The following is a 14,203-nucleotide window of genomic DNA, read 5'->3' as shown; positions in this document are numbered from 1 at the left end:
GGTTTGTGAGAGGTGGTTGACACCGAATATCTCTAACCTATAGTTTCAAAATTTGGGGATGTGGTTTTAACTATTTCCTTATACCACAGTTCTTATTAGACGGGTCAGAATCTGCTGATCTTGGTAGTCTTAAGCGCCACTTATTCCTACAGAACTTCTTTGTCAGCCTCTGTAGAGATTACTCAGGAGCATACGTAGTACCAGTGCTTCCAGAATGCATCCCTCAGTGGAGGCCTGCTCCAACACTGAATGCAAAACTTTGATTTCCATTTGCCATGTCACATGTACAGCCTATTTTGACAAGAACAGAGAAGACACACCTAACCAAAGTGATGCATCCTGAGAGACTGGGCTTCAGCCCTGAGCAAATGCAATATATTTAAGAATAGGTTCTTTCAAAATATTGCTGGCATTTTCATTTAAATGGAAAACTTAAGCATATGTAATCACATCTCTACATTCTTCCTGTACAGTAAACATTGATCTTCTTTTCTTATTGAGGAGAAATCTGTTGAACTGATTCTCCTGATTAAAATATGGAGTTCATGCAGTGGTGTGCTGTAGCCAGCTTGTAAAAATTCTTCGCTAAAGAGGATTGTCTCATCTCTTCCCCATGGTAGCTCAAAATCACCCACGATGGGAGTATTCACACCGTGCGACTTGCCAAACACAAAACTAACAGCACAATTAGACAAACAAATTCGACAACAAATTAGAAACACCCCTCCCTTTTTTTTTAAGAGACCCAGTTGTTAAATATTTATCAGCACACTCTTGGATTCATTTAGCTTATTAGCTGCCGCTAAAAGAGACAAAGTTTGTCCGAACCAGAAGGGAGGATAAAGGAATGTATGAAAAATTTATATGTCTTATTGTTGATATTATCATCCTTTCTGGTGACTTTTGGGGTGATATGTAAACCAAAGACTCATTGTAAATTCAGGTTGTAAAAATATTTATTAGCTGACAAAACAACCTAACATTTCTGGTTCTTCAAGGACATGATTAATCTGGTTCCAATTTGCCACCTGCAATTAACAACTAATGAGCCAAAGAATTATACTATAAGATTTGACTGAACATCAAAATGATATGAATGTTTTACTTCAGTTTGCCAGAGACCTTAATGACCAGGTTATCTATCCAGCTCGTAGCATGTAACCAGGAATTCCTTTCATCAAATACATATCGTGTGTGTATTTGCATATAAAAATGCAGATTTGTATATACAGCCTCTTACTATACATCTCTGGCAACCTGAAGCACACTGATTTTTAAATTTTATTGTAGCATAGTTGATTATGGTTACCAAAGAGGAAAAGGGGGGAGGGATAAATTAGGAGGTTGGGATTAACATATATACACTACTATATATAAAAGCACACTGCTTTTTGAGAAAGCCAATTCCATTTTGTAGCTGTAAATTGTTAGAAAGCTCTTCTTTCTGTTGATCAAACTGCTATCATCAAATTATACCTTTTGACCCTAATTCTGGCCTCTAAGGACGTAGAATAAATCTTGTCCCAGTTCTCCAAACTCCAAGTGTTTGAAAGCAGTGTTGATGGACACGCAAATATTTGATAATAGGCTATATGGATGGGCTCCATGTGTCTCTGTCCTATAAGATTAAACATCCCTAGTTCTTTTCACTAATCCTGCTGTTTTTCAGACACTTTATGGCCTTGGTTACCTTCTTCTGGATATAATGCTATTTATTTATGTCCACCTCAAAATATGGTACTTGCTCTGGACATTGTACTCCTAGTGAGATTTGTTCAGTATGTTACATTACATTCTCCCAAGTTGTGGATACTCTATCCACAGTATACACTAAAGGTACAGTAGCTTTCTGGACCTTAATCAATTTTTTTGTTCATATTATGCTGGTGGTAAGTAAAACAACAAACAAAAAACAAGCAAGCAAACACACAAAACCCGGGTAAATCAGGTCTGCATCATTACATAAATTAAAACTTTTTAACATCTCCTGGGCAAGAATCCTCTTTAGTGCTAGACATGGTGTACAGGGAAGGATCAATAAAGTTTTGTTTTTTATTTTAATGAACCTAATCTTGTCATCTGAAGATGCGATTAGCCTGCCTTTTAGTTATTCATCCAATATATTATTTTAAAACTATATTTAACAAGACAGGGCCAAGTTCAGGATACCTTCTCAGAGTAGTGACCCTCAAGAGGAAAAGGGGGAGACTTTCCTGTCACCACCCCACAGCGACCTCCCTGGAGATTCCTTGCCAGGTGGGTCACTGCTGCCGATAGGATGTGTAGGTGCCACATCCCTCATTGGTGGTGCAAAGGAGCCGAGCATCGCTGTTCTTTGAAACATTTTCAACGTTTCATCTAACTAAAAAATCCATGCATTCAACCATACCCTTATTAATCATCTTGTATTCCATCCTTCCATGTACAGAACATAAGAAATTTTGTCAGAGAATCTCAAGACTAGATCACTGGTTTTCTAATTGTGTTCCATGGGGTCAGGGCTCTGGGTGCCTCACTCTTGCTTTTGTCTGTTTTATATGTTAAGATTCTTCATGGGCTTTAATTTGACAAATGGACATTTTCTCCCTAGTGAGCCCAGGCAACAGTCACTGTTCCCTCTTTTCACATGTACAGACCATCTGTTTAAATCATCTTTTCTGGAATTTTGTCTAGAATTAGCACTTTTTATTTTTATTTATTTATTTTTTTTAGTTTTCATTTTTTTTGCGGTACGCGGGCCTCTCACTGTTGTGACCTCTCCCGTTGCGGAGCACAGGCTCCGGACGCGCAGGCTCAGCGGCCATGGCTCACGGGCCCAGCCCCTCTGCGGCATGTGGGATCTTCCCGGACCGGGACACGAACCCGTGACCCCTGCATCGGCAGGCGGACTCTCAACCACTGCGCCACCAGGGAAGCCCTAGAATTAGCACTTTTTAAAATAATAATTCACTTGCATTTTGATTACCTTTTAATTCCTTTCCCTATGACTCTTCACAGATATTTGACTGAGCAGTCATAACTTTAAGCTTTTTCATTGCTCTAAAACATGAATACCCTGGGCCTGGGTATTCTTACATAAAACAGCTGAGTACTCTTTCACTCTCTCCCACCTCTTGTTTTTACATGAAATCCTTCCTAGCTGTTTTCCCATTTCTTGTTTAAAGGTTTTTCTCCTTGATAGAGACTGTGGAATCAGAATAAGAAGTAAATAATTCTACTTTGTGTCTTTGTACCTCCCCTCCCATTTTATTTGTCAGTCATTTCCTCCTTCCCACTGCTTCTATAACTTGCTCATATATTTTATTGAACTTACCACACTGTATCATATTTGTTACATGGTCATCTCCCCAGCAGACTAGAAGCTGCTTAGCTGGAAGCACTGTTATACACGTGTAAACCCTGATACCTCATACAGCGGCTGGCGGTATAGCACAGTGATTAAGGATGTTCATTCATTCATTCAAAAATATTTATTAATCAATTAGTATGAGGTTGCAGTGAACACAGTGCTGGAGACAGAGTTATGAGCAAGACAGATATGGTCCTTGTTCTCAATGTGTTCACAGTAGAATGAATGAGGGAGGTATACATAAAGCCAATTACCGGCACTAATATATTACTACAAAATTAGGCAGCATGCTATGCGGATTAAACGCAGGCCAGGGTAAAAGAGTTAAAAGTCAGCTGAGGAAATCAAAAGTAACATTATTTCAACAGTGGTAGCTGTCACTTGGACCAGCTTCTTTTGCTGGCATATCTATTAGAAAGAACACCTCCGCAAGCCCACAAAATAAAAACTCAAAGGAAATGCTAACTGGTGAGAATGTCATATCTTCAGCTGGCTTCCTGTCTTCTTTTTTGAGCTCCTGTTCTCTGTATATGAGTCATATATTTTTTTTATTTCTGAATGAGCTAATTATAAGGAAGCTTGTCTGCTCTTTGCCTCCTGCCCTGCAGTGCTAAGATCAGCTCTTAGAGCGTGGCTGCAACCATATCCTTTTCTTCCATACAGGTTTCCTATTACTCTAAGAATTTTCACTCCAAACTGGTCTCGTGAGCCTGGCTCAAGCTTTGGAGTCAAATAGACCTGAGTTTTATTCTCAGTGCAATCACTAATTATCTATGTAACTAGACGTTGGCAAATTATCTTCTCAAGGCTCCAGTTTTCTCCAAATACCGTATTCTAAGGCATATATATGGAATCTAAAAAAAAAAAAAGAGAGAGAAATGGTACTGAGGAACCTAGTTGCAGGGCAGGAATAAAGCTGTAGACATAGAGAATGGACTTGAGGACACGGGGTGGGAGGGGGAAGCTGGGGCCAAGTGACAGTAGCACTGACATATATACACTACCGAATGTAAAATAGTTAGCTAGTGGGAAGCAGCAACATAGCACAGGGAGATCAGCTCCATGCTTTGCGATGACCTAGGGGTGTGGGATAGGGAGAATGGGAGGGAGGCTCAAAGGGGAGGGGATGTGGGGACATATGTATGCATGTGGCTGATTCACTTTGGTGTACAACAGAAGCTAACACGGTATTGTGAGGCAATTATACTCCAATAAAGATCAATTTTAAAAAAAAGAAAAAAGCACTGTTGCAAAACAAAACCAAAAGCAAAAGCTCCAGTTTTCTCAACTGTAAAAATACTTCCTAAGATTGTTTGCAAATCAGGTGAGATAATTTATATAAAGTATGGAGGGAGCTCAGTACCTGGTTTTCAGTATATGATAGCTTGGCCCACTCATTATACATATCATCATCATTATAATAGGCAGGAATCAGTGTTTGTGGAATTGAATTATTCTTTCACATTCTTGTTTCCACTGTCATTGTTACATGTGTTAAGAACTTTGTAATAACCAGGAGATTTTATTACTAAGAACACCTTTTAACCACTGAAGGGAAGTGTTTTTATTTCTGTGGGTTTTATTTTGTTTTGTTTTGTTTTCAGCATTATAGTCCATCCACATTTTCAGTATTGTTTCCCTCTCCATAATCATTTTGCACTAAATTAGTTTCTTCAAGCACTTAATTCATCAAAAAGTTCATCTTGTAGGAATTTACAGTGGAATATATCCACTACATGCTATAGCCAAAAAAAAACACGAAAGATTGAATGCTGAGTTGATAATCCCCTCCCCCCCACTCACTCACTCCCCCGCCTGACCTGGACTTGATTCAGGATAGTCTGAGAATCACTCCGCCGATTCTGACAGTAATGTGTAATGTGTCCCATCCCGCAAATGTATTTAGATGGGCAAAGGTTTTACTCTGTTGCGCTTTGGGAACTGTTTACTCATACGTAACAGTACATATCAGACAGATTTGCAAAAGTGAGATGTTTCAATTCTGTTTAAGAAAAGTTACAGTCCTTTCATTTGTAGAGTCTGGACAAGTTTACACAGTGGCTCAAGAACTAAGTCCTATCTTAAGTAGCATCATTGGAACAAAGCAAGTACACACACACACACACCCCTTAAGATACTTCCAATACAGTATAAATAAATGCACATATATGTGAGATAAATATAAAATAAGATAAGGATCACTAAATCAAATTATGAGTTAAGTCATTACTTTTCACCTGTAAAATGGCTAAGGCAGGGGAAGGGAGATGCTACTTTCTGAAAACCTAATGTTTATTTACTTTTTTGTTTTTTGCTTATGGATCAAGACAGGAAGGGATGCCACAAAAGTTCAGCCAGTCTGGCTAATTTGCAAGCCAATGAATGCATGCTCTGTCCCATCTCAGGCCTTTGAAGCTGTTGTTGCTCAGTGGGGAATACCTTCTGCCTCCACCTGTTCAGCTAACTGCTACTCCACCTTCAGATTCAAGCTTAGGTGTGAAAGTCTACCCTCCTCACCCCATCACCAGCCCCACCTCAAGGTGGCCCTCCTGCATGGTTTCAATGCCTTGTGTTCAAGCTCAGCTAGGAAATCCTTATAAATTGGATTAAAATTACTAGATTCCTCTTCTCTTTACTCTAATCCATTGATTTCAAGACCCATGTCTTGTGCACCAACACACTTAGAGCCTAATGTAAAATAAGCACAAAAGATTACTGAATATATATTCAATATATAAAAAGTATGTCTATATAATTATCAAGACAGTTAAGAACCCAAGCTGTAGAGTTAAATATTTAGGATTCTGATGTGGTACACACCTCACTGCTTATGATCTTGGACAAGTTATTTAGCATTCCTGTGCCTCAGTTTCCCCATCAGTTAAATGGATAGAATGCTAATATCTACTTCATGAGATTTTTGTGATGGTCAATGGGTAAACGCAGGTAAAGTGCTTGCAGCAGTGACACACAGATTCAGAACTGTTACTATTATCGTCTCATGTCTGATTCTCTCACCTTTCTTTCACCTCCAACTCCAATCTCTCTTCTTTTCTCTTTCTCTCTCTCTCTCTCTCTCTCTCTCTCTCTCTCTCACACACACACACACATACACACACACACACACACACACACAAGCAGGCTTGAAGGTCAGGATCCTTTGGTGGTCTCCTTAAACCACATTTTTGGCAAGCTTTGTTTGAGCTCTTGGAAAGGCAGTGTTCTTTGGGAAAAGAACACTGAGATAGAAATGGTCCAAATCCCAGACTGGCTTCTAAGGAATCTACTTCAAAAGAGAGCATTCCTTTGAATATGCTGGTTACTCTGTATGTATTTATTTTGTAAACAAAATAGCTTGTTAGACACATTGAGGTTTAACTCCACATTACAGTCCCTGTACTGCATTAGGTACCATTGAAAACTTGGAATCTATCTGTTTTACACAGGGAAAAGCATGCTAAAATAGGGGTCAGGGAATTAGGTTCTATAAGCATGTCTTGGAAGGGACACAATTAATCTGAGCCTCAGTAATGCATAAAATAAGGAGGCTGTATTTGATGAACTAACATCTGAAAATTCAATGATTCTATTTTGAGATAGGAAGAAGACATTTATAGGTATCACTCATGTCAAAGAGACAAAATGTACAAAATAAATATTCTTGTGAAGATGGGCCAATGGGGTAAAGGAGTCAGCAAAAACAGATGAGGAAATCATGGAAGACTCCCTAGAGTTTGTTGTACAAGATCTTGAAAGCATGATGAACATGAGTTGATGGACAGAAATAGAGAGCTCATTGACTTATTTCCCTGTTGCTCTAATATAGAAAAATGCATTTGAAAATAATGTATGTAATACTCTGATTTAAAGGAGCATTTAAACTCGATAGGTTTGGTCTGCGTTTTAAAGGGGCAAATGGGCATATCCTGGAGGAGAGGGCTGGGGAAGGACTTCCAAGGGGACAGCAGAGAATAGTATCTGTCAGTGGTTACGTAACCAAACCAGAAACCGTGAGGACAAAGGGATAAGCCAATTAACCGGGCTGAACTAGAATATTTCCAGTCTTCACTAGAAATGGCAGAGATGATATTGGATAGATGAGGAGAAAACCTTGCCAGATCACTTCAATGATAATGTGAAATTTTTTTGAAAATCTAAATTAGGGCCCTTGTGGGTTCTTGAACAAGAGTAAGAACAGTATGTAGCTAGCTGTGTATCAAGGACTTTTAGATTCTTAATTGAATTTTTATTTAAAAATGAAACTGTTTATTGTAATTTAAGTGTGGGAATAAGAAATGCAGATTTTATTTCTAAGGGCTCTTATATTTGTTTTTTTATGAGTGAAGAATTGTTTTATTGTATTTTTTTAATTTTTATTGAAATATGGTTGATTTACAATGTGTTAGTTTCAGGTATACAGCAAAGTGATTCAGTTTATATATATATATATATATATATATATATATATATATACACACACATACATATATATGTAACTGAATATGTATATATGTCTTCATATATATATGTATATATAGATATATCTTTTTCAGATTCTTTTCCATTATAGGTTATTATAAGATATTGAGTATAGTTCCCTGTGCTATATAGTAGGTCCTGGTTGGTTATCTATTTTGTATATAGTGGTGTGTATATTTTAATCCCAAACTCCTAATTTATCCCTCCCCTCCCCTTTCCCCTTTGGTAATCATAAATTTCCTTTTTGTCTGTGAGTCTGTTTCTCTTTTGTAAATAAGTTCATTTGTATCATTTTTTAGATTCCACATATAAGCAATTTCATATGATGTTTGTCTTTGTCTGACTTCACTTAGTATGATAATCTCTAGGTCTATCCACATTGCTACAAATGGCATTATTTCATCCTTTTTCATGGCTGAGTAATATTTCATCACATATATGTGTATGTATATATATGTGTGTGTGTGTGTTTATATATATCTTCTTTATCCATTCATCTGTCGATGACACTTAGGTTGCTTCCACGTCTTGGCTATTGTGAATAGTGCTTCTGTGAACACTGGGGTGCATGTATCTTTTCGAATTAGAGTTTTCTCCAGATAAATGCCCAGGAGTGGGATCATACGGTATTGGAATAAGCATCATCTGTAGTTTATTTGAGATACAGTTGTTTCTTTTTCATTCTTAGATGCCATTTGGTTAGTCATGTTGCCTTAAAAATTGTCATGTTTTTAAATGTTTGCTGAAGTCTTACTTTTTGTTGATTTTTAGATTTCATGTATTATATGACAGCAACCATTATTTTTTAAAAAATCAAACCCTGTTGATATGAAATGAAGTTTTTTGTTGTTTTTGTGATGTTACCAGTTACTGTTAGTGGACATCACAGAAAAATGGAAACAGCTTAACCAATACATTTATAAAGAAATTCCAAGGAAGGAAATAAATTACAGATCACACCAAGAAACAAAACCCAATAAAAGGAAATGCCCAACTTTATAGGAACACAGATTTAAGCTCTGAAATATAAAAAAATACATAAATTAGTAGCTTTTGACAATGCATTTCAGGGACCCTTTGCAATATATTTTAATATACACTTGCTACTGTGTTGTTTCCTCTACCTGAGGGCAAAAATCAGTCTTCTGTTTGTTTTTCAATACATTCAGAGTTGTCCAGGTTGGGATTTTTGGTCAGTAATAAATATTCTTATCTAAATATAGGATTTTTCCTAGGAAGATAAGAAACTGATGTCTGGTGTCACCAGGGTATTTTAACTGTGTAATAACTGAATTGTTATTAAGATCAAAAGGCATAGTAATAATTGCAGTTAATGAAGTTCATGAAAGTGATACATATAAAAGTTAAAGAATCAAACTAGCTTCCCTATCTAGAACTTCCTTGAATAATCTCTGAGTTTCTTCATTTATTCCTGTGCTGCTTCCCAGAATATAGTTCTTGCTTATATTCAGAGGAAATGTCTCTTTCTAAATGTTTTTTTATGAAGAAAATATATTATGTGGTGATATGGCAGTAAGAAGTGAAATACTGACTCAGGGTTTCCCGATGGATGAAATTAATTTAGAAAAGAAACATACACAGAAGCAGAAAAGTTATGGGTATGAGACACAGTCGTCCACAGGTGCTATTATGTGGAAGGTAGTGCTCTGGGCAGTTTCCTATGAACTTCTTCGAGGGAGGAGTTCATTGTTTGGGTTGCCTGTTGGCAAGAGCCTGCCACACTGCCCTCTGCTCCTTGTCTTACTGAGAGCACAGTGACCTGACTAAGTGAGTCACATCAAGCTCTCGTTCATGGAACATTCTGTAGGGAAACCGTGTTTGTAATCCCAACAGCACAGGACAGCAAAACTTTACTTCCTAGTACATAGTTTCTTTGGAGCCCAAAAGACAGGGTTGTTACTTCAAGGACATGTTTGCTTAGTTAGGTGGCAGTAGCTTCCGCTAAGATGCTATCACCTCTGAACAAGGACACATTTATTCCAACATCAAATCTGCCCATCACAAACTGAGTCTAACAATAGCTTTCACCGATGGGCATCTGTAACCTTTGGCCTTTTTCACATCGCGCAGGCTGAAAGCTCCAGCAACTATACCTCCTAACATTAAGAGGTTAAGAGTTCCAATTAACAAGTCTTGTGTCCATTTAAAAGCCTATCATTTTGATGCATTCATTTTCCTTCCTGTAATTTCTCTAAAGAGAAAAGTAAAAGGAAATGATTTGACTCACAAACATTTTCTTCATCCCTATGAATCATTTATTTTGTAACTGGAAGTTTATACCTCTTAATCTCCCACACCTATCCACAAACACTTATGGATTATGGGGACATAATGTTATATAATAGCTTCATTCTTAACAAGCGCAGAAGTAGGGATTTTAGACCCTGTCCATGCTAAGTCTCTTTTTTGCTGCTTTGTATTTCTAGATGACGAAGAATGGCACCGTGGAATCTGAAGAAGCTAGCACTCTTACAGTGGATGACATTTCCGATGATGATATCGATCTAGACAACACCGAGGTAGATGAGTACTTCTTTCTCCAACCCCTGCCAACAAAAAAACGGAGAGCACTGCTGCGGGCCTCTGGGGTGAAAAAGATTGATGTGGAGGAAAAGCATGAGCTACGAGCCATCCGCCTATCTCGAGAGGACTGTGGCTGTGACTGCCGGGTGTTCTGTGATCCAGAAACATGTACCTGCAGCCTGGCAGGCATTAAGTGTCAGGTAAGGATTGGGATTTCGAGGAATCCGAAGGCATGACATTATACACCAACCCCTAAAGATGCAGTTGTGTTCCATGTAATGAAGTTTCCCACACGTGGAGGAAAATTCTGGGGTAAGGCAAGACACATGATTCAAGAAGAGAGAAATACTAATTCAATGACATTTAGGGGTATATGTAATATATATATATATATATATATATATATATATATATATATATGTTATAGTGTGAAAGGCAATCCAAGCTGCAATCGTCAGTTGAAATTGTTTGCTCTTGGATTCATTTATTATGCAAACTTATTTTGTCTTTTTACAAGCATTCAGGGAGATCATGACATCCCTAACATTTAAAGTTTGTATTCTCTGATCCATCCATGGGGTATAAAATGATGATTGCTTAGAGGTAGTGTAGATTAGTGGAAAAATTAGTAGACTGGGACTTAAGAAAACTGAGTTTTCCTCCTGGCTCTGCCTTTTGCCACAATGTGAAATTGGCAAGTCAGGTAAACTTACTGGGTTCAGTTTTCCCACTTCTAAAATGAATGGGCTGGGCTAGATCAGGGGTTGGGAAACGATAACTCACAGGTCAAATCTAGCCTGCCACCCTGTTTTTGTAAGTAAAGTTTTATTGAAGCACAGCCATGTATTTTTTGTGTGTGTTTACATGTTGCCTATAACTGCTTTCATACTTCTACAGCAGAGCTTGAGTAGTTGTCGCAGAGACTGTATGGCCCACAAAGGCTAAAATAATTATTCTCTGGCCTTTTTACAAAAAAAGAGCTTACCAACCCCTGAACTAGATGCTTCTCAGGTTCCTATCCATCTATATCATTGGTGCGCCATGATTAGTTGGGGGTTTTTATTGTATGCAGAAACTCAACTTTTTCAATAAGAGCCTCTCAGGCAGACAAAAGGAGAGGACAGTTCTTATCAGTTGAACAGTTGCTTGAGGTAGATTCACAGAAAATGGAATCACAGGTAAGAAAGTAGCTATAGATTCTGGCTCGACATCTGCTACTACTTTTTGTGGGGACCGGGATGACTGTGCTAGAATCCACTTTCTCCTCTCTTGCATGGGAAATACCCCATGCTTGGATAAGGTGGAAAGAAGGGCAAGTTCTTTCTGGTTGCCTGTGCTCTGGTCTGCATAAAGGTGGAATCTAAGCCAGCAAATATCTTAGGAGTCCCTTAGATTGCCCAGAATTCCACTCATCACCTGAGTGAAGAGCTCAGTCCAACAACACTTGCTGAACCTAATCACTCTATCTACAGAGTCCAAACACTCGAATAATCATGGGATATTGATTAAATGAACATCTCCTTCTCTCCAGAAGCTTGTAGTCTAAGGGAGGGGTAGGGAAGGCCGGGGAGCCAGCAACTAAACAGAAATCCACCAGTCACCATCATGAATGTGCATACGCATCGCAGCCTGCAGTTGCATACGTGCATCACCTACCAAGGATCCAAAAGAATGAGAAGGTACACCAATGAGAGTGAATTATCACACTGCTTGATACTAAGGTGGTGTCAATCTGGACACCTTGGGCAGAGAAGTTCATTTTATAATAAGCAAAGAAAAACTCCTGGCTAGAATGAGGAATGTCATGTAATTTAGACTAAAAATAGCAGGTGGGGATGAGGGCAGTAAGTTTGTTTAAAACTGAGCCTGTGAGCTGGCATGCAGCAGAAAAAAAGGGAGCTTGGGGAAAGGACAGAAGCATTGAAAAAAATGGGAGCAAAATTAATGGGATGGAGAGAAGAGGGAAACGGAGAATGGCGACAGAAGTAAAGAAAGCACAGGAGGGATAAATGAACAAAACTACACACCATAACTCATTTTTATTTTGAGTATGGGTTTAAAATTAGGTTAACTCATGTTCTAAGCCTTCACTTCCCTTTTTGTTTCTGTCTGCAGTTTGATTGTCGTTTGTTCTGGCGTAAGTGGGTTTAAGTCATCCCAGATTTCAAAGGCTTTGCCCTGAGGTACTGGATTTTTATTTGATTTGTAAGAGTTCCAGGGGGCTAATCTGTGTTCTTCCCTCCAAGGTGGATCGAATGTCTTTCCCATGTGGCTGCACTAAAGAAGGATGTAGTAACACAGCAGGTAGAATTGAATTTAATCCTATCCGTGTCCGGACTCACTTTTTGCACACAATAATGAAACTTGAACTGGAGAAAAACCGAGAGCAGCAAATCCCCACGCTGAACGGCTGCCACGGGGAGATAAGTGCCCACAGTAGTTCCATGGGCCCTGTGGCTCACTCCGTCGGATATTCCATCGCAGACAATTTTGAGATTGAAACGGAACCCCAGGCTGCAGTGCTGCACCTGCAGTCGGCGGAGGAATTAGATTGCCAAGGAGAGGAAGAGGAGGACGGTAGCAGCTTCTGCAGCGGAGTCACGGACTCCAGCACCCAAAGCTTGGCCCCCAGCGAGTCAGATGAGGAGGAAGACGAGGACGACGAGGAGGAAGACGAGGACGACGACGAGAAAGGGGACAGTTTCGTGGAAGCTTTGGGTCCCCATGCCGAAGGGGTCCCTCTTCCTTCCGTCCTTTGTTACTCCGATGGCACGGCTGTCCACGAAAGCCACGCGAAAAGCGCTCCCTTTTATGCCAACTCTTCTACCCTCTATTACCAAATAGACAGCCACATTCCAGGAACTCCCAACCAGATCCCCGAGAACTACTCGGAAAGAGAGACTGTCAAAAGCGGTGCCCTCTCGCTGGTGCCTTACACCATGACCCCGGAGCAATTCGTGGACTATGCCCGACAAGCGGAAGAGGCGTACGGCGCCTCCCACTACCCAGCTGCCAACCCCTCTGTCATCGTTTGCTGCTCCTCTTCGGAAAACGACAGCGGTGTGCCCTGCAATAGCTTATATCCCGAACACAGGTCCAATCATCCTCAAGTGGAATTTCACTCATACTTGAAAGGCCCCTCCCAGGAAGGGTTTGGCTCTGCATTGAATGGGGACAGTCACATTTCAGAGCATCCTGCTGAAGATTCTTTGAGCCTCGCAGAAAAGAGCAGATTGCACGAAGAGTGCATCAAATCGCCCGTGGTGGAGACTGTCCCTGTTTAGTAGCTTAAGTTATTCTTGGACCAACTCCTCTCCTATGTAAAGCACTGTATTTAATTGGATTTCGTGGGCTCATCGTGGTTTCAGCTGAGGACCAAGAAAACTTGGACCGTGGTGAATCTTCCAGACTGTATTTTGTTTTCTCCCTTCTAGCTACGTGACTGTGCCGTTGCACAAATGCAGTCTCTATGAGGGTTTTAAACGATTTCAGACTGTTTTGATAGAAAATGCTAATTTTAAAAAAGCATATCTCACAGTTGCCTACCTGTGAAACTGTGTGAAACCTGCCAAGCTGTGTAGATCAGAGCTCCAAGTTTTGGATTATCGGGCCTGTGCAAGATTGTTAACTAAGACTGGGAAATAATAAGATTTAGAGTCCTAATTTTCGATATATCTGAAGATGATGGTGACTTTTTAATGTAAAAGTAATTATTGTAAGAAAAAGATTTAATTGTTCCATGCGTATTTTATTTATGGTAGTTAGAAGTCATGTTTTGATGAAAACGAACAGCAGCATGTTCTTTTAAGCTGAAGACACATAGTTAGTACC

The 14,203-nt window shown here is 39.4% G+C and overlaps 1 protein-coding gene across 1 annotated transcript in view; it reads left to right on the top strand.

Moving 5' to 3' along the window:
- CSRNP3 (cysteine and serine rich nuclear protein 3) overlaps window positions 1–13,986 on the top strand; it is a 69,605-nt gene extending 55,619 nt beyond the window's left edge. The window contains exons 3-4 of the mRNA XM_022569929.3: window positions 10,276–10,572; window positions 12,619–13,986. Coding sequence (XP_022425637.2) covers window positions 10,276–10,572; window positions 12,619–13,656 — 1,335 coding nt within the window. The 3' untranslated portion in view covers window positions 13,657–13,986. The remainder of the gene's footprint in view (window positions 1–10,275; window positions 10,573–12,618) is intronic.
- The last annotated feature ends 217 nt before the right edge of the window (window positions 13,987–14,203 follow it).

This window comes from Delphinapterus leucas, chromosome 8 (assembly GCF_059928025.1).
Source record: "Delphinapterus leucas isolate spDelLeu-1000000601 "Yukka" chromosome 8, BTC_Dleu_Yukka2, whole genome shotgun sequence".
NCBI lineage: Eukaryota > Metazoa > Chordata > Mammalia > Artiodactyla > Monodontidae > Delphinapterus > Delphinapterus leucas.
This window is presented reverse-complemented; position numbering and strand designations above follow the sequence as displayed.